The following is a 26,497-nucleotide window of genomic DNA, read 5'->3' on the forward strand; positions in this document are numbered from 1 at the left end:
ACATAGTGTACCATCCTACAAAAACATTTAGGGTGCATTTCAGTAGAGTGTCAGACCATTAAACAAGCACCAATCGATTATATTTGGTTTTTATTTCATATTTACCCAGCTCTTTATATTGGCTAATGAAGAATGGTGGGATTAGAATGATCACTATTAGATTATTCTGCCTTCTTACACAGAGTGATATGCAGCCAAGAACAATGATTTGAGTTCCAGTATAAACAATCCAATCACCCGATGAATGAGTGTTATTTTGCTAGTTCATTTGGTGATTGCCCCTATAATGTATTAATGTCTCTCAAGTGCTTGTAAGGAGCCCCGGTGAGGTAGTCGTGGGCGGGCTGTAGCCCCCTCTCGCTCTGGCACCCTACAGACAATTCGTGTCCTCCCTCTGATGTGTGGCTGTGTATGTGAGACTCTCCACTTACTTCAAACCATCCGATCGTGGCTGTCTCCAGGCACTTCTCTTCTGGGACCAGGGCAGTAATAAATTCAGAGGACACGAGGTTCTTAACCATAACTTGGACTTTACTTGGGGAAGAGGAATATGTACAATATTTACAGGCAGATATAATGGATAAGGCCCGACAGGTAATTATCTCCCTCACAGGCGCTGGCAACATCTTCAGCCCTGGTTCCCTCTTTAGGTGAAGCATCTCTGTGACTCTAATCTCTAGCCCAAGAGACTCTTCTGCAATACCAGCAGTGTTCCCAATCCAATATCTCCCCCACGTCTTAGGCTGGAGTCCCATTTATCTTTCTCTGCTACCTGCAGACTAGAAGTGCCCCGGGTTCTCAATACCTCCGTTGAGCTTCTCCGGCCGGCCAACAGGACTCTTGCGCAGGGAGATCTTTACACTGATGATCCCACTATCTGAGGGTATGGAGCTCCCGTCTACCCTAGCAGCCACCATATACTCAGGCTGCCCATATGGTTCACTGTCCTAACCCCTAATAATCATTACTTCCTGCTGCTGGAAGCTAAGCAGAGATTCCTAATCTGCCAACCCTCTGTGGGCTGTCATCACACACCATTAACCCCATCGCTATCTGTAACACTGCTGATAGACTCAACTTGGCATCTGCACCCAGGACAGTGGCATCTTGTGGCTGGTTACAAGTACTGCGGCCCACAAAGAATTATGTCAGGAACAAACTGTATAAACACTCGAAGCTTGATCAGGGCACTAAGTTCCCCCCTTAGCTCGGCCTAACAACAGTTCAGAGAGGTCTAACTCCGGGAACATTCCTTTTTCTTTTTTTTTTACTACATCAGTGCCAAAGGGAGGCTAGGTCCTTCCCCATTATTACATTCCCACACACTTTAATGTTGGTCGTTCCCGACCACACTAGGCTACCAATACAGATTAACATCATATCACATTACTTAAAACATTTTAGTACAAGACTGGTCCTGAAGTCCTCTTCTTGGGTGGAAGACCGGACCTTCTCAGTTAAGGGCCCCGGAACAGCAATTCAGGACAATTCATTGTCAACTTTCAAAACTTCTCATAAGTACCGGTCCTTCTTGGTAAGGACCCTGGAAACACAGTATCCATGTCCATATTTTTTTTTTTAAGACAGGTCAACACCCCAATAGTCCTCAATCTCCTTCAAGGGCTGCATTCTGAGGCACACGGTCACAGGGAACACCCCATTAGTCTCTTTCTTCTTGGCCCTAGTGGGGGTCACCGGTTCTTCCCGCTAGGCCGCAAGTCTCTTAGGTTTAGAGGACAGTCATCCTCACAGTGTGCCTCAGTGTTACAAATTCCAGCAGAAAAAGGCGCAACAAGTGCAACAAAAATAAAAATAAAACTAGAAGCAAAAAGAGCAGCTCACTTGGGCACACAACTTAGTGCTGCTTAAGGCCTTCTTTGGCCTGGGAGGTAGGGGAAACAGTACTCCAATTCTTTTCTCCAACTCCAGATCAACATGGGGCACTCTGCCCCCATTGGCAAACAGTCCCAGAAACAGAACCACCGCTGGTGGATCCTCCTGCAAGAAGAAATGAAAAGGTCTATGGACCTCTCAACAGACCAGCTCACTTCTTCCGGGCCTCCCTCCGCTCCTTCATGAAGGCAGCCCATGTTGCGGATGAAGGTGGCTTCTTCCACTTCCAAGGCTGGTCAGGGTACCTGATGGGCCCATAATCCTCATCCGAGGACGTGGCACTGCCGCAGCCAACCTGGGTGAGGCCATAGCTGGTGACCCTAAAATTATGGACCACATTGCTGGCACCAGCTTGTACTTCCCCGACAGCTCCTGGACCAGCTCCCTCAGGCCCTCCTGGGTGTTTTAGCGACGATTCTTTAACATGCGCCTCACTGGGGGAGTCAGCTCCCCTTCAGCTTGTGAAGCCTTCCTCCTCTTCACTCTCAATCTCTCCCCACTGCCGTTTCCTGGGCTCCGCTTCTTGCAGGACACCGGCCTTAGGAGGGGGTAGGAATCCTTTGGGGGCTTCCCTAGCCCAGCGCTGCAGAGCCTCTCTTCTGGCCCTCCGCCGGAAGACCTCTTCATCCTTCTCAAGGACATCCTTCCATTCATAAGGTCGGGTGAGCGCAGCCATGTACCACCCTCTGAAACACTCGCACTTCACGAAGTGCACTATGTCTCCCACACACAAATTATGGAGACGATCGGGCAGATAGTCTCGCTTAATCACCTCGCGAGTAACAAACACCTCGTGCCCGGTACACTCTTCTTCCAGGAACCCGTACCCCTCTCGGATGTGGAATTCTATGACCCGCCCCCGGGTCTGGGAAGCCTCCACCTACTCCCTCCGCGCCGCGTTGGACCCTTCCAGCCAGCCTCTTAAGAAAGTATTGGTCCACCGCCGCTGCTCCCGTGGCGTCATTGGGGGGTTGTGTGTAGTCAGCCTCAGGCTACCAAGCTCAGAGTAGAGCTTCACCGAGGGGGTGTTTAGGGCCTCCAGCACCATCTGCCTCCAATTTATTTGTGTTGGCTTTCTCCTTGGAGGCCTCGCCTCAGTGACAACCTCTTCAGGCCTAGCGGCCTCCGCCACCACCCCGGGAGTTATTACTGCGGGCGCCGCGAGCGGAACCAGCCACCAGGGTATAGGCCGCTCACCTTCATCGGGCCATGCGGTAGCTGCCGCTTTGGCCCCACCAGGATGTTCTTCACCCTCCGCCAAGGAGGAAGCATCTTCCGGCATCCGGCTCCAGCACCACACGCGCAGCTCATGAACAAGCAGACCCACCTCCGGTTCAGGCCTAGTGGACCACTGGACGGCCACTGGTGGTAAGGACGAGGACTCGTGGGCCGGGCCCACAGGTGAGTGGCTTCCGGCTGCGGCCCCTGGGGTGATAAGCTTCAAGATCTCCTCCTCACCGCTCATTTTTGTCATGTCGTCGGACCCTCCGGCTGCCATTTTCCTGGAGCATCCGCTACAGCACCTCCTTCCCCTTGTGCGCTGGACAGAAAATGGCACTGGTCGCTTACCAATGACGAGCATCCTGCGCGTCCAACTCCTCTTCCTTCTGGGCCGGTCTTCTGACGCGACCGTTGCATCACACATCACTCTCGGCAGCCCCGCCTTCAGCCGCTCCCCTTCTCTGGTCGTGCAGGTACTCACTGGGCAGGACTTCGCTTTGTGCCGCACCCTTTTCTTCGCTGGACGTCCCATCCTGGGACGCATCTTCACTGTTGAGCCCATCCTCCTTTGGGCCGGGACTCGTAGGGGCTGGACACCTGTCCGCGCTCTCCGGCGCCGTCCACTCCCACGATAGGCGGTTCTTCCCCTGTACTTTACCGCCACTGTCACCATCTTGGAATCCATGCTTCGGGCCGCCATCTTGGGCCGCATGCTTTCCAACACTTTCTCTTCAGTGTTCTGCGTCAGCTCTTCCCCGTTTTCTTCATCCGAGGAGCTCGCATCCTGCCGACTACGCCAAATGTAAGGAGCCCTGGCGAGGTAGTCGTGGGCGGGCTGTAGCCCCCTCTCACTCTGGCACCCTACAGACAATTCATGTTCTCCCTCTGATGTGTGGCTGTGTATGTGGGACTCTCCACTTACTTCAAACCATCCGATCGCGGCTGTCTCCAGGCACTTCTCTTCTGGGACCAGGGCAGCAATAAATTCAGATGACACGAGGTTCTTAACCATAACTTGGACTTTACTTGGGGAAGAGGAATATGTACAATATTTACAGGCAGATATAATGGATAAGGCCCAACAGGTTATTATCTCCCTCACAGGCACTGGCAACATCTTCAGTCCTGGTTCCCTCTTTAGCTGAAGCATCTCTATGACTCTAACCTCTAGCCCAAGAGACTCTTCTGCAATACCAGCAGTGTTCCCAATCCAATATCTCCCCCACGTCTTAGCCTGGAGTCCCATTTAGTTTCCTCTGCTACCTGCAGACTAAAAGTGTCCCGGGTTCTCAATACCTCCGTTGAGCTTCTCCGGCCGGCCAACAGGACTCTTGCGCAGGAAGATCTTTACACTGATGATCCCACTATCTGAGGGTATGGAGCTCCTGTCTACCCTAGCAGTCACTATATACTCAGGCTGCCCATATGGTTCACTGTCCTAACCCCTAATAATCATCACTTCCTGCTGCTGGAAGCTAAGCAGAGATTCCTAATCTGCCCACCCTTTGTGGGCTGTCATCACACACCATTAACCCCATCGCTATCTGTAACACTGCTGATAGACTCAACCTGGCATCTGCACCCGGGACAGTGGCATCTTGTGGCTGGTTATAAGTACTGCGGCCCACAAAGAATTATGTCAGGAGCAAACTGTATAAATACTCGAAGCTTGATCAGGGCACTAAGTTCCCCCCTTAGCTCGGCCTAACAACAGTTCAGAGAGGTCTAACTCCGGGAACATTCCTTTTTTTTAACTACATCAGTGCCAAAGGAAGGCTAGATCCTTCCCCATTATTACATGCTCGCTTAACATTTAAAGGAAACCTGTGACCTTGAAAATGCAGCCCCCACACAGTATGATGGTACACACACAGTATGATATCCCCACCAAAGCCACTCACACATAGTATGATAAGCCCCTCACAAAGTACAAAGTATCATGGACACCATTGCCCCCCACACACACACACCCACACACACACACATATGATGGATTACACAGCTCCCCAGGATGATGTTATAACATAATATGATTCTCCCCACAATCTACCATAGAGTATGATTGCCCCCACATAGTATAATGATTCTCACACAGTATGATGTCCCCTGATTCCCCACACAGTATAAGGTCCTCACAAAATATTAGTATCATAGACCCCACAGCTCCCAATACAGTATGATAGCCCCTACAGCTCTCCCACAGAGTATGATGACCCATATAGCTTCCCCACAACGTATGATGCCCCCACAGTTCCTCTTCAGTGATGGCCAACAAAAACAGTATGCTGGCTCCCACAGTCCCCCCCACACATCATGATAACCCCCACACAGTATGATGGCCCACACAGCACAAAACACATAGTATGATAACCCCCACACAATATAATGAGACCCCACCACACAGTAAACTGCTCCCATATTCCCTTACAATTACTGATTCACAAAAAAATACTACGGTATATACTCACCTAATTCCAGATATTGCATAAACCGCTGCCACACTCAAAATCAAAGTATGTGCTGAGCGACACAATGATGTCATTAAAGCACCTGCATTGGGATTCTGAGATGCTGTAGGTGCCTAAAGTGACCTATGGCTTACAGAGGGAAGAGTGGTAAGGTATAGAGACCAATGCTCCCTGCTCTACTGCAGACTTTATTGAAATGTTTGTGGGTGCAGAAACCTTGCAGCGATTAAAAGAAGTAGCATATTCATTCTTCCAAATGAAGGCACGTGCTTAATATACTTTTAAGCATATAGCTAAGACGCCAGCGGTAGAGCTGCCGCAACAGCAGCTGAAAATACAGCCAGGGTTTTCCTGAAGCATTTTTGCCTTGGAAATCCCAAAGACACTATGTGCACATAGCCTTACAAAATACTTCAAAAACGCTTTCCTGAAGCAGTTTTCACTAGAAAACTTGTTTTAAGGATTTCCCATCAAGCTAATACCATTAGAGCAATGTTAAATAAATAATGTGCTTTGTATCATAGTTTGCTTTGTTCTCATCTACAGGAGAAATTTCCTGTGAAGAAGACAGAAGATTATCCTGACTGGGTTGTGGCTATTTGTGTTTTGTTGGTGGCCATACCATGCTTATTTATACCATCCACTGCACTTTTCCACTTTCTTCAAAAAAGGTTTAAGAAAGAAGGCTATCCAGCAGGAGATGAGAAATGTAAAAAATGTAAAGCAATAAATGACATATAGGATAAATACTATAATGTTTATTTTAACTAAAATAAAATAATTGCATACTCTTGCTTTGTAATAGTATATTGTATGTAGAACATGGGCACAGTAGGGGGGGAAGGCTTTACTTGAAGGGAATCTGTCACCACTTTGTAGTTATCAGACCTCTACTATGGCCATACAGGGTATAGAAAAGTAAATCTATACATACCTGTATGGCCCATAGCAGAGGTCTAATTGCAGAGAAAAGTCAGTCAATTCTATTTTTTACAAGGGGGGGGGGGGATATGATAATTAAGCATATAGCCTGGGATTTGGGGGAATAATAAGCACATAGGCGGGATTGCTTGGCTTCCCCCGCACGCTAAGCCTGTCCAAAGGAGAATTGATTAAAGAGCTTTTCTCTGCAATCAAACCTTTACTGTGGGCCATACAGGTATGTATAGGGTTACTTTTCTATACCCTGTATGGCCATAGTAGAGATCTGATAACTCCAAAGTGGTGATAGATTCCCTTTAACTGCTTGTGACCTTAAAAGGAGTTATGTGGGACTATTTTACTTTTTTCTTATAGGCCGCTCTGATCTGTTGATGGGGCGTCACTTCCAATGTCATGCTGATTGACAACCGATTCCCCGCTGCCTAGCTGTGGGAGCTGGCTGTCAATGAACATGATGTCAAAAGAGCAGACTGGAAGAGGAAGAGGTGTTCTGTTGACATGAGGTCAAATGAAGCAGCAGAATCACCAGCAGAAGCGGTCTGTGATCTGTCACTCGATTCATGCTGCCTTAACTATGGGGAGCATAAATCAGAGCCTGGCAGCAAGATGTTAGCAATGTATGTTTTTCTCTGAAATGCTCCACTTCAGTTCATGGTGTCAGAATAAATATGTCTAAATGATCACACAGCAAATATAAGCGTAAGATTTAGAGATGAGAAGTTACAATACCAACACTGTTGCAAAGAGTCCCACTGGTAATAAGATACATATGATGCAAAAATTCATATAAATAACAGGACATATAATCAAGAAAATAAGTACAGGCTCACCCACCAATAACCCAATCTGGGTTTCACTGATGCTTCGCCAACGATGGTTGGTAGCACAGTGATGTCAGATTTATAAAGGATGAAAAGTAGTGATGAGCAAACACTAAACTGCTCGGGTGCTCGTTGCTCGGGTCGAGGAAATCATAATGCTCGGGTGCTCGACCCGAGTAACAAGCCCAATGTAAGTCAATGGGAAACTCAAGCATTTTTCCAGCAGGCCTCCCCGGAGGTCTGGAGGGGCCTGCAAAATTAGTCAAAACTATGGAAACAGTTCTCATATTACGTGGGAACAGCATGGGGAAGATCCCTGGAAGCATCAGACTCCCCGGTCACTGCTGTGAACAATGTTGACAGAGTATTACGCCACTTTTACGGACTGACAAACATACAAAAACTAAGCAAAAATGGATTTTCCATGAAAAAATGGTAAGAAACATTCTTTACAGGGTAATGACTTCTATATAAGGAAAAATAAATAACCAAAAATGCTCCTCCACACCTTAGGCTATATTTACATGTAATCTGTTTGATGCGTTTTTGCACTTATGCATTTCTTTCATTGGTGAAAAATACATTCACCAGTAAATATATTTTAACATTTTACTACCTTATCTGGCCATGTGGTGTGAGAGACATGATCAGACATATCCAGAATGAACACTCATTTCCAGCTGATAATAACATCTAGCACCTGTCCCTATTTTAGCAGCTAACAGCATTATCAATAGGAAATAGATTTTTTTTTCAGCACGGAGTATAATACAATAATCCCTGACTAAATGCCTGTAAGATGCTACCCCTACTGCTATAGGTCATCCGTACAAGAATCTCAGATAAGAGAGGTAATATTGTACAATAAAAAATAGATTTTAACTGGTCCAAAAAGCTTTTTTTGGACGTGGCAGCAACAAACTGTGAAGAGACGCAAGAAACCCTCCCTGCTTTCATGAAATTGTGAGTAAAGATCACCGTTAAAACATATAAATCAGTCAATGAGTGCATGGCAAATATCAATCAAGTAATGCACTGTGGAAGAGATGTATTAGACGACAATGAACAACACTCATCTCCAGCTGATGTTAGCTGCATTTACAGTAGAGACAGATGCAAGGTAACAGAGGTCTCAGTAGGGAATAGAATAGATTTTTAATTTTTTTTGCAGCAATATATAGTATAAGGCAATAATATCTGGCGTGTTGAAGCTGCTGCTCACAAATCCTTCCCAACACATGGAATGTTGAGTTCCAATACAAAGTGACATCGCACACCAGTCAGTGAGCTCGATGCTGCAAACGCTGCTGAAGCATGATGAGGGTGGAAAAAACTGTAGCTGATTTTCTGCTATGGGTACACACGTGGAGTACTTTCACAAGCAGCTCAGTCAGATTTGGGTAGGTTTTGAGAAACCTCTGAACCACTAGGTTGAGCACACAGGCCAGGCATGGTATTTATGCGTGGTTGCCAAGCCTCAGAGCCGCCACCAGGTTCCGACCATTGTCACACACGACCATGCTTAGCTGTAGGTTCAACTGTGACAGCCACAGATCTGTCTTCTCTGTTAGAGCTTTCAGCAACTCTACAAATGTGTGCGGTTTGTCATTTAAGCATATTAGCTTCAGCACAGCCTGTTGCCGCTTGGCCGAGGCAGTGCTGCAGTGCTTCCAGCTTCTGACTGATGTGGTCATTTCAGCGATGGAGGCTGAAGAGGAGGAGGAGGAGGTTCAGTAGCTGTAGAATGTGAGGGCAACCATGATTGACTCAGGGCCCCAATCCTCAGTGCCTGGAGGAACTGTTCCATCCCAGGGTCAGACTGGGTCCCGGTTTCCACATTATTAACCCAGTGTGCCGTCAGTGAGGTGTACTGTCCCTGGCCACGTGTCTGTGGTTAGGTGGACCTTCCCAGTAGCTGCATTTGTGAGGGCACGGGTAATGTTCTGGGACACATGCTTATGTAAGGCGGGAACGAGTGCCGAAGGCCAGCCGCTGACATGAGGTTGCGGAAAGCTGTCTCCACGAGCCTAAATGGCAACATTTTCAGAGCAAGCAGTCAAGAAAGGTGGCAGTTTAGTATTGTGGCCTGTGGGTGGTCAGCTGTGTATTTGCGCTTGCGTTCAAAGCACTGGGGTAGGGACACCTGAACGCTGTGCTGGGACAAGGACATGGACATGGTTGCTGATGTTGGTGGTTACAAGTGTACAATGATAGGTGCAGGGTGGGAGACATGTTTGCCTGCGCCATGGACAGGGGATTGGCGTGCACGCACAACTGCAGAACAAGCAGTGGTGTCACCCACAGACACTGCTTCTGGACACTGACATTCAGCCCAACTAGTCGAGTGCTTTTCTGTCATGTGTCTGAGCATGCTGGTGGTGGTAAGGGTGGCAGTTTTGCTGCCCCTGATGATGCTGACATGGCAGATGTTACAAATGACCTTTTTGGAGTTAACTGGACAGTCTTTAAAAAAGAGCCAGATTCTGGAAGACCTAACAGTTGGACTGACAACTTCCCTCATGTTGGTGTTCTGGGGAACGATTGCACGCCTCGTGTCTTTGACCACCCCACTGCTTGCTCCTGCCTGTTGTGGTGCTATGGCTTCCCCCCCTCTGCTCTGCTGTCCTCCCTATGAATGTCACCTTCTCAGGTTGGGTCAGTGACCTTCATTGTCCACCACCTCGTTTTCCACGTATGCACTCTGGGCCTCCTCCTGACTTTCTGGCAATTGTGTCTCATCATCATCCACCTCTTGCGGCAGTAATTGCACTTTTCCACCGTCGCCTTAATGTGACCGTGGCTGCTCAAATATTTGGTCATCCCTACATGTGATCTCCTCATGCCTCGCTTAAAACTGGGTGAGCGAGAGGCCCGAATCTATCAATGGAAGAGTGTACAGCTCTTTGGAGTGTCCAAGTGTGGGACCACTTGTCTCCAGGCATTTGGCATGATGGGAGGAAGGAGGATCAGGGTGAGGAATATGTGGTCCTGACTCATGGCTATTGAGACTGGACAGTGTGGAAGATAAGGTGGTGGAGGCAAACTGACTGGAAGCATTATCTGCTATCCAACCAACAACCTTTTCACACTGGTCTTGCTTCAAGATTGGTGTTACGCGGCCCCCTAGAAAGTGGGACAGGAAGGTAGGGCAACAAGATGTGGGTGCTTTTTGTGCTCCCTCAACAGGCACAATTTCAGCTTGCCCACGTCCTCTGCCTCTGCACCATCACCACCCTGTCAACTCCTCGTCCCTTGACACTTTAAATGGAATTTAATATTTGTCACATTCCCAAAAATGTCAGTATTTAAAATAGGATCACGTCTGATGACCATGGTTTTAGGCAGTGGCCTAATAGATATTGTATTGGTCATTAACCCATTGTGAATAGGTTTGAACACAGAACTGGCAGACTTTAAGTAGTAGTATAATATTTATCACGTTCCCAAAAAATGTCAGAATTATTACCACAGTAATATAGGATAACGCCTGAGGATGGATACGTTTCTCTGCTTCCACAATACAGCAAGGCTATTAAAATCAACCAAATCTGGCTAACAAGCAAATGGAGCAGTAAAAATGGTGTATTATATTGCTTTTCAACAAAATAATCAGGATTAAGAGCAAAAAGATTATTAGCCGTGATATCTAGGGCTATGGATATGAGTAACAGCAGCAGAAAGAATGTCAAATAAACACTTCTGTGTGAATGTACAATTTTCATAGTCATGAAAATACAGAAAAATCTTTAAATGAGAAGGTGTGTCCAAACTTTTGGTCTGTACTGTATAACAGAGGAAATCACCGGGGTGTGAAGGTAGGAGGAATAAACCAAAATGGAAGAGGATAAGGAATAACTATTCCTTCAAACCAGGCAACAGTCACAAGTAATTCCTCCAAAACTCCTTTTCATAAACTCCACTCTCCACTAGCCATACAGCAAGATGCTAGCTCTGACAAGGACTTAGTATCAGAGCCCAGGTTATAAAGGGAAAGGGAGTGGTTAACCGAGCTCAGCTGTGAACACAGGGAAATCCAAGATGGCCGCTTAACCCCTGTTCTGCCAAAAGAAACCAACACATTTAAATGAAGGAGAAGTGCTTCTTCTCAAAGCAGAATTAGGAGCCACCCGACTCTGAGGTCTTCTGGCTCCAAACTGTCGCGGTAACCCCGTGACCGTACCTACCCTTCTACGAGGGACCTCTGCAACCTCAGAACCGGATTTATCCGGGCATGCTGCATGAAAAGACCGGATCAACCTGGTCGCATGGACGTCAGATGCTGGTACCCACATCTTCTCCTCAGGACCATAACTCTTCCAGTGTACCAAATACTGAAGTGACCGACGAACTAAGCGAAATCAACGATCTTAGAAATTTGGAATTCCAAATTCCCATCCACAATGATCAGAGATGGCAGAAGCGGTTACGACACTGAGGACGTAGCATACGTTTTGAGAAGCGACCGATGAAACACATTGTGGATCTTAAAAGGAGGGTTGCAAAGCAAGGCAGAATGCTATAGGGTTGACGATAGCCACGATCTTATAAGGACTGATAAACCTGGGACCCAGTTTCCACGAGGGAACCTTCAACTTAATGGTCCTTGAGGACAGCCACACCAAGTCACCAACATACAGGTCCGGACCCACAACACGTCTCCGATCAGCTACACTCTTGTATTTAGACCCCATCCTCCTCAAGCTGTTTAGAACCCCTTGCCACACAGACGTAATAGAAGAAGAAAACCTTTCTTCTTCAAGTATACCAGAAGGACAATTACCATTAAAATAGCTGAACTGAGGGTGAAACCCATATGCCCCGAAAAATGGGGACTTACCAGTAGATTCATGACAATGATTATTTACTGCGAATTCAGGTAGAGGTAAGAAAGTCACCCAATCCTCCTGATTCTCAGACACAAAACACCTAAGATACATTTCAAGATTCTGGTTAACACGTTCAGTTTGCCCATTGGACTGCAGGTGAAATGCTGAAGAGAATGACAGATGGATCCCCAATCGAGAGCAAAACGCCCTCCAAAACTTGGAAATAAATTGCACCCCCCAATCTGAAACAATATCGGTAGGCATCCCATGTAATTTTACAATCTCTCTGATGAAAATTTGTGCCAAAGTCTTGGCAATAGGTAATGCAGGTAGCGCAATGAAATGTGACATCTTACTGAATCTGTCCACCACCACCAAAATTACAGTATTACCTGCTGGCACGGATAGATCAGTGATAAAGTCGACCGATAAATGAGTCCACGGTCTACTGGGAATCGCCAATGGTTGGAGAGACCCAGACGGACAAGTATGAGAGGACTTAGAACGCGCACAGACATTGCAGGCGGCCACATACTCCAGAACATCCTGATGAACCCTCGACCACCAAAAACGCAGAGTAAGAAGATCTGTGGTGGCTTTTTTTTCACTTCATGTCTGTATATAAATGGAGTGTTTCAGTGCATATATTGATATATCTGTTGGTGCCCTGATGAAGGGGTGTGGAACACCCAGAAACGCGTAGGCATTTACCAATAAACAAGGATTTTATTACATGTTCCTGACTTGAGGATTTTTCAGCGGCGTGGACGTATATCTCTACCTTCACTGCCTTTGGATTTATTCTGGTCCTGTGGGACACCTATTGGAGATCCGCTGCAGCTGCCTTTTATACGTTATGGTAGTTGTGTCCTCACACAACCAAACCAGGTGAGAACCACCTTTTTACTATTATTCCCTATGCCTACAGGTGTAACCCTATTGGGCTTTGCGCTCTCTCTCTCTTTGTATTTTATCTAGCTGCACTGAGGAGCGGTTTTGCGGTCTGCACCCTGTGCTGACGGTTTTCGTCCTTATTTGAGAGCTGCATTGAAGTCTTCACCTGATAAGTTTTTATTCTTTTTTCGTTTTGCTTTTTTGACAATGGAATATTTTAAACATAGTGTTACTACAAGGGAAAGGCTTATCCTACAAGCTGTGGGAGCCTCTAATATACATATATATATGGATAATGAAGTGAATGGCATCTTCAGTGACGAAGAGACTTCCTTAATGAAAAAACTTTTTCATGAATTTGAGGACTGCATAAAAGATGAACTATTTTTTGGTACTGATGCGAGATTTTTGGAGTTTTATTTGAAAGAGAAGATTTGCCCAAGAGGACTGAGAATTTCACATGATTCTCCGTTCCCTGATGATAGAGTTTTTTCTAATGAATGGAAATCCAATTTGGATAATTGTATGATGAACATGCTAACTTGTCTTTATAAAAAACGCTCACAGCTTTGTGGGCTTGCTGAAATTAAAGCGTTGGCGATCGCTAAAGAACTGGAAAAATATAAAAATCAAACTTTGTTTATGAAAATTAACTCTAGTATTAACACAGATATCCTTAAACTTGAACATGACATGATTCTAAAAAAATCAAAAAAACTAATTAGAGATCGTGATGATTACCACTCGAATGAGCTATTTAATTGTTCTGCCACCAAAAAGAACATTAATTTGTCTCCAAAAGTGGTGCCAAATAAACCCTTGGTTTCCAATACTAGAAATAATATAAATAGGTTTCGCACATTTTCAAATAGCAACAGACATCACTCAAATTTAACCTCCAACAAAATGAGTGATAAAAGAGCTCAAAGGGATAAAGAGGATGACACTATCCCATTGGCGTACAATGGTAATAGAACCTCTGATTCTAAATTAAACACCATGGTAACAACACCTATGTCTTCTAATATTGTTTTTGACAGTATTAGAGGTCCGTCTTTTGAGCCGAACAATATTGTTACAGTGCCGACACCGTCTAATGTCTCTGATGAAACCACTTCCCATAACAAGGGTCCTGATATTAATATGGAACAGGTCATTGCCCAAATTAACTTAATTACTGAGGAAAGGAGGAAATCCTCTTCTTTTACACTCCCTGTGTATGCGGCATCTGATACTTCCCTATCCCTTTCACCTGCAAGGGAAGACCCTCCAATTGGAGAATTACTGGATTTCTCTATACATGAAAATATTGACCTCAGCAATACCCCTTCTGAGACCGAGATCCCGGGGCCCTTTACCAGGGATCATATTGTCGATAATTCTAACACAGGGGCAATTTGCTCAGTGCCTTTTTTACCCTCAGCACTGCCCATAAAAGGAAGGATAGATAATTTTTTTCCAAAAAAGACTATAAAAAGAAAAAAATCCAAAGAGGGTGTAGAGGAGGGAAAAGGAAAAAGAAAGAAAAAATAGATCCAAGGAGATAGATAAGACCATGGACTTTGGAAACATTTTTAATTTGTCCTCACATTCACTCACACATGATGAAAAACTCATTTTAAGTAAAGGTCTTTCCTTCTGTCCCACTAATACTCCCAAAGACTTTGATTTATTTTTAGACACTCAAGTCTTTATAAGGAAATTAACCCTTAAAAGACACTTTGCGATAAAAACTGTAATAGCTCCTGATAAAAATATAATTTTAAAAAAGGAAAGTGAAATTGAAGAAGGCTTACATCTGGATTTGAGAGGAAAATCACATTTTTATCCTCTAGAGAGTAAAACACACCATCTAAGTACCTTTAGTGATCTTTTGATTAGTCAGTTCAAAAGGATTAATGATAAACCTTTTTCTCTAAAAAGCAATAAAGTAAACATTTCAAAAAAAGAAAAAATGGCCATTAAATCTCTCAGGGAGAATAAGGACATCATTATTCGTTCAGCAGACAAAGGGGGGGGGGGGGTATTGTTATACAGGATTATGATGATTATGTCAAAGAAGCCTACAATATTTTGTCAGATACTAAATACTATAAAAATATTTATATTGATCCCTCCTTTGATTTAATTAAGGAATATACTACAAGAATCAACCAGGCCTTTGCTAACAAGAGCATTAATGAAACAGAGAAAAAATTCCTGACTATTAGGAGTCCCAATACCCCCTTCTTTTACCATCTACCCAAATTACATAAAAATCAAAAAAATCCCCCTGGTAGACCCATTATTTCAAGTATTGGCTCGCTAACGAGTAAATTGTCCGATAAAATTATGAAAATACATGTATTGCATTTGGATAGCTTCCTTAGGGACTCCGCACATTTGATTAATTTAATAAAAGAGATCAAATGGAAAGATACTTATACTTTCATCACTTTAGATGTAGCAGCTTTATATTCCAATATAGAACACACAATTGGTCTTGCGGCTTTTAGGCACTTCTTAGATTTAGATAATAAGCTTACGGTTACACAAAGGGATTTTTTATTTGAAGGGTTGTCGTTTATATTAAACATTAATTATTTCACCTTTAGAGATAAAATGTATCATCAGGTATCAGGTACAGTGATGGGGTCAAAAATAGCACCTACATACGCTAATCTTTTTATGGGTCTCTTCGAAAAAATATATATCTATAACTCCCCTTTTTTTGTGAACATCATATTTTATAAACGGTACATTGATGACTTGATCATTATTTGGGATGCTGAACTTGTTGGTCCGGCTGAGTTTCTAAATCATTTGAATGGAAACTTTTGGGGTCTCTCTTTTACACCCTTTGTTAATCCTGAGACTATCAATTTTTTGGATCTCACATTATTTTCAATAGGAGAGAATATCTGCACAAAAACATACTTTAAAGATGTTGACACAAACAGCTACACTAATTTTAAAAGCGGTCATTACTCTAAATGGCTAAAAAATATTCCAAGAAACCAATTCTATAGGATTAGAAAAAATTGTACTCACAAAGATGACTTTATAGCACAATCTAGCACTCTTGCTAACAGGTTTAAAAACCAGGGATACCCCGGTAATCTTATCAAAAAAGCATATCTGGAGGCTTTAAATATAGTAAATAGGGATAGTCTATTGATAGGTAAAGAAAAAACTAAAAATACCAAGGAGAGTAATTATTCCTTGAATTTCATAACTTCCTACAACAAATCTCATGGACAAATACGAAAAATACTAGAAGATAATTGGAAAATTCTTCTAGATGATCCCATACTGAAAAAGATCTTGCCTAAAAAAACGGGTATTACTTTTAGGCGTGCCCCCACACTAAGAAATATCATAGCTCCAAGTATGATAAGGAATACGACAAAGAACAACTGTATGACTCCTATAACATCCTGTAAAGGGGTCTTTAAATGTGGCAACAAAAATTGTCTATGTTGTAAAAGTATTACACATGGTCTTACTCACTTTCAATCAAAGACTAATATGGAGATTTTTGAGATCAATAAATATCTCACCTGCAATTCTACTTTTGTTATCTATCTAATAGAATGCAGTTGTAATAAACAATATGTGGGGAGAACGATACAGCCTCTCCACCTACGCCTCAACTACCATAGGCATTGTAGCGTCGGCGTCCCTGCCTCCTGCTAGGCAGGGACGCTGTTCCCCTCACCTCTCCGCTCCGTGCCCGGCGTCTTCCTCCCGCTCTGCTGGCAGCACGCGCTCCTTCCCGGCCACTGTGCTTAGGGCGCGCGCACGCGCTCCCCCTCTCTTAAAGGGGCTGCGCGCGCCGTCCTAAGGAGTCCCCGGCCAATGGCAGGAGGACCTCTCCATATATAAGGCACCTCCTCCAAAATGGAGGTGCCCGAGCAATGTTGTTGCATAGCCTATCACTCTGCTTCAGCCCTCAGGTCCCGTTACCAGTTACCTGCCAGTTACCTGCCAGTTACCTGCCAGTTTCCTGTTTGATACCTGCCTGATACGTTTCTATCTGCTGACATTCCTGCGGTCCGACAGTCTGCCTACCAGCCCTGCCAGTCTGTCTATGGATCCGTCTGCCCGCTCACCTGGGAGAACTCACCTGCTACCTGCCCGCTAGCCTACCTGGAGGCTCTGCCGTCACGTGCTGTGACCACCTGCCTGTCCAGAGACTCTTGCCCGCTCACCTGGGAGCGTCCACCTGCTACCTGCCTGTTAGCCTACCTGGAGGCTTAGCCATCACTTGCTCTGACCACCTGCCTGTCCAGAGACTCTCGTCCGCTCACCTGGGAGCATCCACCTGCTACCTGCCTGCTGGCCTACCTGGAGGCTCAGCTGTCACTTGCTGTGACCACCTGCCTCTCCAGAGACTCTCGCCCGCTCACCTGGGAGCGTCCACCTGCTACCTGCCTGCTAGCCTACCTGGAGGCTTAGCCGTCACTTGCCGTGACCACCTGCCTGTCAAGAGACTGTCCCCATCACTTGCCGTGACCTCCTGCCCTCTTACCCAGAGACTGTCCCCGTCACTAGCCGTGACTGCCTGCCCGCCTTCCCTGGGAGCCACCCGCTTCCTTACAAGGACTGCCCCTTTGTATAGTAGCTCAGAGGTTCCACTTCCCTGACCCGTTACAGGCATAATATTCTTAAAGGGTTTCTTAAACAAGGTCTTTCTAGACACTGCACAACGGTGCATAATAAAGATTTTTTAAGTCTAAAGATCAGCCCTATTGATCAAATTCCCGAGAATTATCCTAATAGACTCCAAGAACTAAACAGAAAGGAAATTTATTGGATTTACAGACTGAATACTCTTAAGCCCTTTGGTCTGAATGATGTATCTGAAGTTTTTTTATAGTTAATATTGTTTTTTACATAATACACACATAAATCTGTGTTTTTACATTCATCATAGTTTTTACTGACACACATATTGTGTTCCTCTAAAATCCTGCACGCCATTATAAATATTCCCTCTTTTATGGTTTCCTTTTTGGAGCAGTACAACTCGAACCCACATCGTAGCGCTCTGCTGGTTGCTACAATCACACACCTCTCTCCTTCTACGCCACCGCACGTCAGGTGATTCACTACCTGTTTGTGTATCTCCTTTATCTGTGCCGCAGCCTTTGAACTACATCGCGGCGTTTTCTTTGGGTCCTATTACTACACACTAGGTCTCTATGTCACTACATGATATAGGTCAGATAACCTGTTCCTTGTACCATTCCTCTGTTGATAGAGGTTATTACGGGCTATTTTTTACATGGGGGTACTTTTTATATTTATTTTTATTTTGTTCCTTCGTTTTCCATCTCCCTTTATGGAACGACAGATGATGGGTGTATTCTCATTAGAGATTTTAATGTTATATATATATTTATATTGTTCTTAACTAATGTGAACGCTTACTTATTAGTAAGTAATATTCCTTTCATGTATTTACTCCATTTGACTGATACATTTGACTATTCTGTATATTAATTATTTATACATCTCTACACTACATTATTTGTAATACGTGTCTTAATACATTTTTTTTATACTCACTTTTTATATTGGTGACACTCATTGATAAAGTTTTGTTGAAAGTGTTTTGCACACGGCCTCAGGTGCAAAGGTTATGCTGTTTTTTTTCTGCTCTTCCTTTTTGAACACATTTTTTTTTTTTTTTCACTTTATGTCTGTATATAAATGGAGTGTTTCAGTGCATGCATTGATATATCTGTTGGTGCCCTGATGAAGGGGTGTGGAACACCCAGAAACGCGTAGGCATTTACCAATAAACAAGGATTTTATTACATGTTCCTGACTTGAGGATTTTTCAGCGGCGTGGACGTATATCTCTACCTTCACCGCCTTTGGAATTTGCTGTAGTCAGGGCAGTATTGTTTGTGGCTGAGAGTGTCTCTACCCATTTAGAAAATACGTAGACTAACACAAGGGCATGTTTAAAACCTTCTTTTACTGGAGGGAAGGGACCAATAACATCTATTTGAATAGACTGCGAGGGACCCTGCGCTACTTATATTCTCCAGAGATGGGGCTTGCCTTTTCCTTTGGGATTATTCTGTAAACAGATAAGGCATTCATCATGTATCTCATGACACAAAGCTCTCAGGTGGGGATGCCACATTTGTGTTGTACAAGCTCTATTAAAGCCTCTGGTCCTGGGTGAGCAAAAACTGAATGATTAAATTTAATCAGGGGCTTGATCATTGTCGTGGGTATGTGTGTCACCCTGGCCTGGATGCCACAAGTATATTAAAGCTGTGTCTGAGAGCAAGGAGGAGGTTCTCTGGTCAGGGGAACATTAGCATGCAATGCCTCCTGTCTCAGGCCAGTAGGGGGAGCTGGCTGTCCCTATAAAAGCTGGTACTGGGGGCAGGGTTAGAGAGAACTTGATGACCTGTCTCAGGACTGAGACTTGTCCCAGAGCAGAGCAGGGACAGACAGTTGTATTGCACCTAAGAGGAAGTGTGGCAGTAGGAGAGCCACAAGCCAGAGACAAGAGGCGAAGTGAGCCTGTCTTGGCAGATAAAGGACTTAATTTACCAGACTTTGGTGTCTGAGGCTGGAAGAATTCCACATTCTCCAGCAGATAACCAGTCCCCAGGGGACTGTATATTCCTTGGCCTAAGAAGCCTGGAGGCCCTGCCACAACAGAAGGGACCAGCAAAGCCGTACAAGGCTGGGAGCAGAAAGGAACCCACGTCGCAGGTCATACAGGCCAGAATACACGGAGAGCTCGGAAACGTGGGCTGTTACCCTATAAGAAGGAGATAGCCAGAAGGAGCGCAGAAAGCACGGTAGGCCTACACCCTCACCCTGACCAGGGCCAATTTCCCCATTGCTCTCAGACATCCAGGTCCCCTCCTAGCCGGGACTGTTTGTGGGTCAGTTTACCTGTTCCAGTAAAGACCCTGGACTGCAACCTGTTGTCTGTGTGCTCCTTGCTCCTCCAGCACTATCAGCACTGGGACTCTCACTACCATCACTCCCACCATCCACTACACTGCCCTGGGGCCGCACTCTTCCCGTGGGGAGTCACACCATCCCAGCTGCATACATCATCAGCCCCAGCGGTCTGCCTTGCAGCGGCGGTTCTTAATGACCGCAAATCCACGGGTGGCGTAGTCGGACATAATCAACAGCACATAACAGACTACCACTGGCCTGACCACCCTGAGCCACGGAACCGGGTAGCCACTACTACCCCCATCGTTCCCCTATTGCCCGGATCCGAGTGCCCCACGGCCCAGGGGGCGAGTCATATGTAAGGCACGAGCTTGTCATTAACCCTTTTGTAGTACAGAGACTCCCCTTTTTCCATGGACAGAGACTCGAGGGAATTAAACAAGTTTTCTGGTGACCTTTGATTTTACAAAAGGACCATAAATTTGGGAATTCTTTGCTCCACTGCACAATTTGTCTGAGAATCTCTGCATGTTGTAAGGGCTTCTTCTGTGAATCAACCATCCTCCTCAGGGCCGTAACATTTAGATACAAAGTGAGGGAGAAAACAACATAGGCACTGTCACTGAAAATATTCATAGGTTAGCTGAACGCTGGAATAACTTGTAGAGCTGCTTCTAATTCATCTTACTGGGTAGAGAAGTGACCTGGGAGTCTGTACTGCAACAACAACTGTTTATCGGGAAACCATACAGCATAACCTGTGGCAAAGCATCCATTATACTAGTATCGAGCTCCGTCAATACAGGCACAAGGGACAGCCTCCTGAAAGTCTGCTCAAAAGGGGGAATGGGTGACATTAGACTGTTCAACTTGACAATCGTCACAAAAAAGAGAGAAAGGAAGACGGAGAGCGCACCAATCTAAGTGTAGTATATAGCGGTAATGTGAATATTTAGAATGGTCTTTTGCACTCACCTTTATTTGGTCTTTCAATTCAGCTTACTGATCTCTAAGGATCACAAAGAAAGGGATTTTCTCCTTTCAGTTGGTTTGCTGCATACACCTGGTGGCTATTCGATAGCCCTGCTCGGGTTATCATAGGAAAGAGATTTTGACAATAATGTTCATTCAGGCCAAATGCGCTCCCAAGAAGCCAGTGAATACTGTGGGTATATATTCTCCAAACGATCTTTATTCCTCAAGTAAATACAAAGCGTTTCGACAAGATTATGTCTTCCTCAGGTGTATTCTCAGAAATTTTTAAGCTACAACTGCTTCTTAAAGGAAGCAAAAGCACAGTTTTGTGTGGGGGCTGTGTTCCACACAAAGCAGACTCACCCATTCCCTTAGACATCAGTAATACTATAAAATCCAATTCATCAATCCACAAAAAGTCTTAAAAGTCTAAAATATACTAGTTCATAACGCTTATATTATGTTAAATACTTTGTTAAAAGATATGTAAATGAATATTGTCCAAACCTATAAAAATGAATGTCCCAAAAAGAAAAAAAACAAAAACAAAAAAAACACACAATAAATACCTCACTTTTAAAGCACTAGAAAACTACACTTATGAAACCCTATTAAAAATTATTTTTTATATATGAATATAGATATAAATATAAGACTTTTTTATTTCAGAATAACCTTTGCATGTTTTGTTATACACCTTCTATAATGTCATTCAGCCCGTCAGGGTACAGCGTCCCTAGTCTAAATATCCAGAAGGATTCTTTTCGGTTCAATCTTTCCACACGATTTGAGCAATCAGATGGTATTTTTTCGACAAGCAAAGGTTATTCTGAAATAAAAAAGTCTTATATTTATATTTATATTCATATATAAAAAATAATTTTTAATAGGGTTTCATAAGTGTAGTTTTCTAGTGTTTTAGTAAGTAAGGTATTTATTGTGTGTTTTTTTTTTGTTTTTGTTTTTTTTTTCCTTTTTGGGACATTCATTTTTATAGGTTTGGACAATATTCATTTACATATCTTTTAACAAAGTATTTAGCATAACATAAGTGTTAATAAACACCAATAAACCATATGGACCCAATTAGAATTCAATAACACCAATATTTTAAAGCAACAATCAACTACATGGCCTAAGTTAAAAATTGCCAAAACTTTATTGAAAACATGTACAAAACAAAAATGCACAAAGTAAAAACAAGACACGCCACAGATGATGAATAGTTGGAGAACGTGGACCTAAATAATATATGAAGTAACCACTATATTAATCATGTGGCTCCAATAAGTAAGTATACAACATCAAGTATATGAAATAATGAAACTTGATATGTTTGAGCAGCATTAAATACACAAATGGCTAAACACATATAAGGAGGTAATGAATACGAGTACATAAATGCTCAGCATGGTTGTATCAAAACATAACCATATATAAAGGTAAGTATGAATAAATACCTATTCTGTGCACAATATCCAAGTGGAGCTACGTATGTGTGTAAGAAACAACCTTATATGAACTGCCCAGTAAAACCATAGAAGTAGTAAGAAGTAGTAAAAAGTAACTATATTTACCAAGGAGCGTAGGTCAGAGGTCCAGGCACCCACCACACACCCGACGAGCGTTTCGCACAGGAAATGCTTCGTCCAGGGGTGATGGAATGCTGGGAAGGATGGATATTTAAATGAATCCTGTCCAATGGCATCCTATTTGATGGTCATATGCAGCTGCGCTGATTAACCCCTATGCACACCCTGACCTTACGTCATAGTTGTCATGGGTACCTGTGAAGCGTACCACCCCCGCAATGGCACATCGCAAGCACGCCGACCGCCATGTCCGGGATCCGCCGGGAGGTGACGCAGTACTTCCCATCATGTGACCAATTGCGGTCACATGATCGGGACTAAATCACGTGATTAGTTTCGTGACGTTCAGCGCCTGCATAGGGGCCAGGGCGATAAACAGAGGAGACACCAGGGGGAGCTCACAGGAAGAGGCCAGTATATACAAGCGCAGATGTATAGGAAAAGAACCTGGTACTGGTTTTATTTTTGTCTCTAAGGGTCCAAAATGGGGATGTTCACCATGCTATAAGTGTGTAGCCTGCAAAAATATTGACGCTGCAGAATATTTTCTTGATTCCAATGATATGAGATTTAGAATCACCTATAATATTAACCCCTTTACAGCCCATGACGTATTAATACACGTCAGTGCCCTGGGCTTTAAGAGCCTGACCCGTATTTTTACATCATCGCGATCGCGCGCGCACACAGGCTGTGCGGGCGCGATCGCCGCCGGGTGTCACCTGATTGTCACAGCTGACACCCGGTACTATGTCGAAGTCGATCGCAGCATTGCGGTGGCAAGGGGAGGTGATCGGTATACTCACCTCCTCTTCCGGCCTCCAGCGCTGTCTGCCGCGGCTTCCCGGGTGTTGCCAAGATGACCCGATGTCGTCATTACAACATCCGGGTCACCAGGCAGCAGGAACATTGTTTGGTCATGCGCAGTGCACGACCACACAATGTTCTCACTGTGCAGAGCTGACTGCCTGCATAGCACAGGGATGGTGCTCCATCCCTATGCTGTGCAGGCGATCAGAATAAAAAAAGTTAAAGTCCCATAGTGGGACAAAGTAAAAAAGTGTAAAAACTCACAGAAAGTGAAAAAAAAATTGTAAAAATATTTTTAAAAAAATAAAAAAAATAATCCACCAAAAATAAAAATATAATGTACCCATCAATAAATATTATTATGAAAAAAAAAGCAAAAAAACAATAAAAGTACACATATTTGGCATCGCCGCATCTGGAACGACCTGACCTATAAAACTGTCCCACTAGTTAACCCCTTCAGTGAACACGGTAAAAAAAAACAAAAAAAACAAAGCAAAAAACAATGCTTTATCATCATACCGCTAAACAAAAAATGGAATAACACGCGATCAAATAGACGAATATAAATAAAAATGGTACCGCTGAAAACGTCATCTTATCGTGCAAAAAACAAGCTGCTATACAGCTCCATGATCTGAAAAATCAAAAAGTTATAGCTCTCAGAATAAAGCAATGCAAAAAAATAATTTTTTCCATAAAATAGCTTTTATTGTGTAAAAGCGCCAAAACATAGAAAAACAATATAAATGTGGTACCGTTGTAATCATACTGACCCAAAGAATAAAGCTACCTTATCAATTTTACCACACGCGGAACAGAATAATAAAAAAAAAAAACAATTTCTGAATTGTTGGTTTTTGTTTATTCTGCCTCCCAAAAGTCGGAATAGAAAGCGATCAAAAAATGTCACATGCCTGAAAAAGGCACCAATAAAGATGTCAACTCATCCCGCAAAAAACAAGCCATCACATGACTCTGTATGCCAAAATATGGAAAAATTATAGCTCTCAAAATATGGCGATGCAAAAACTAGATTTTACAAAAAATGCGTCTTTTAGTGTGTGACAGCTGTCAATCATAAAAACCCCATATGATTCTGGTATCACTGTAATCGCACCGACTCGAAGAATAAAGTCGTCTAATCACTTATACCACACGAGGAAGAGCGTAAAAAATAAACTCTCGGGTTAGGGTTGTGCTAGGTTTAGGGTTGTGCTAGGGTTAGGGCTGGGGTTGGGGTTAGGGTTGGGGTTGAGATTTTTTTCAAAAGTAAGAAAAAAAGATGACGATATGGCGACTAGTGTTGAGCGCAAGTGCTCGCTACTTAAGTTTGCATTGGGTGCTCTGTTATGCATTGAGTATCGTGGGTATTTGAGTGACATGCTCGAGTCTCCGCCCCATATGCTTCGCGGCCAAAAGAACTTTGCGGGGATTGCCTGCGATGCACGAGCGATCCCTGCATGTTTTTTTTTGGGTGTCTAATAACTGTGAAACATGTGGGGCAGGGACTCGAGCATGTCACTCGAGCACACGCAGTACATGGTGCATACCTGAGTACCCAATGCAAACTCAAGTAGCGAGCACTTGCGCTCAAGACTAATGACAACTTATTCAATATGATGACCTAATGTTACCAAATTCTCTGTCGAACCTCTGGGTTCAAAATGTTCACTATACCCCTTGATAAAATCCTTGAGGGGTCAAGTTTCCAAAATGGGGTCATTTGTGGGGGGTTTCCACTGTTTAGGCACACAGGGGCTCTCCAAACGCAACATGGTGTCCGCTAACAAATTGAATGGAAAATCGGCTCAAATTGTTAGCGGACACCATGTTGCATTTGGAGAGCCCCTGTGTGCCTAAACATTGGAGCTCCCCCACAAGTGACCCCATTTTGGAAACTAGACCCCCCAAGGCACCTATCTAGATGCATAGTGAGCACTTGGAACCCCCCAGGTGCTTCACAAATTGATTCGTAAAAATGAAAAAGTGGGAAAAAAAATCACTTTTTTATTTTTACAGATTAATTTGTGAAGCACCTGGGGGTTCCAAGTGCTCACTATGCATCTAGATAGGTGCCTTGGGGGGTCTAGTTTCCAAAATGGGGTCACTTGTGGGGGAGCTCCAATGTTTAGGCACACAGGGGCTCTCCAAACGCAACATGGTGTCCGCTAACAATTTGAGCAGATTTTACATTCAATTTGTTAGCGAACACCATGTCGCGTTTGGAGAGCCCCTGTGTGCCTAAACATTGGAGCTCCCCCACAAGTGACCCCATTTTGGAAACTAGACCCCCCAAGGCACATATCTAGATGCATAGTGAGCACTTGGAACCCCCAGGTGCTTCACAAATTGATTCGTAAAAATGAAAAACTGGAAAAAAATATACTTTTTCATTTTTACGGATTAATTTGTGAAGCACCTAGGGGTTCAAAATGCTCACCACCCATCTAAATAAGTTCCCAGGGGGGTCTAGTTTACCAAAATGGGGTCACTTGTGGGGGGTTTCCACTGTTTAGGCACATCAGTGGCTCTCCAAACGCAACATAACGTCCGCTAATTATTCAAGCAAATTTTACAATCGAAAATTCAAATGGCGCTCCTTCCCTTCCGAGCCCTGCCGTGCGCCAAAACAGTGGTTTTTCCTCACATATGGGGTATCTGCATGCCCAGGGGAAATTGCACAACAAATTTTGGGGTCAATTTTTTCCTGTTACCCCTGCGAAAATAAAAAAAATTGGGTCTAAATTAACATTTTTGTGAAAAAAGTTAAATGTTCATTTTTTTCTTCCACATTCCAAAAATTCCTGTGAAGCACCTGAAGGGTTAATAAAGTTCTTGAATGTGGTTTTGAGCACCTTGAGGGGTTCAGTTTTTAGAATGGTGTCACTTTTGGGTATTTTCTGTCATAAAGACCTCTCAAAGTGACTTCAAATGTGATGTGGTCCCTAGAAAAATGGTTTTGTAAATTTTGTTGGAAAAATGAGAAATCGCTGGTCAACTTTTAACCCTTATAGTTCCATAACAAAAAAAAAAATTTGATTCCAAAATTGTGCTGATGTAAAGTAAACATGTGGGAAATGTTATTTATTAACTAAATTGTGAGACATATCTCTCTGATTTAAGGGCATAAAAAT

At 43.8% G+C, this 26,497-nt stretch overlaps 1 protein-coding gene across 1 annotated transcript in view; it reads left to right on the plus strand.

Moving 5' to 3' along the window:
• Positions 1-6,323, plus strand: part of SLC6A18 (solute carrier family 6 member 18) — a 1,027,837-nt gene extending 1,021,514 nt beyond the window's left edge. Inside the window, exon 12 of the mRNA XM_073676926.1 lies at positions 6,129-6,323. Within this exon, the coding sequence (XP_073533027.1) occupies positions 6,129-6,323 (195 nt within the window). The remainder of the gene's footprint in view (positions 1-6,128) is intronic.
• The last annotated feature ends 20,174 nt before the right edge of the window (positions 6,324-26,497 follow it).

Source organism: Phyllobates terribilis, unplaced genomic scaffold, assembly GCF_046119375.1.
Source record: "Phyllobates terribilis strain yellow unplaced genomic scaffold, ASM4611937v1 Scaffold_4__5_contigs__length_816908805, whole genome shotgun sequence".
Lineage (NCBI taxonomy): Eukaryota > Metazoa > Chordata > Amphibia > Anura > Dendrobatidae > Phyllobates > Phyllobates terribilis.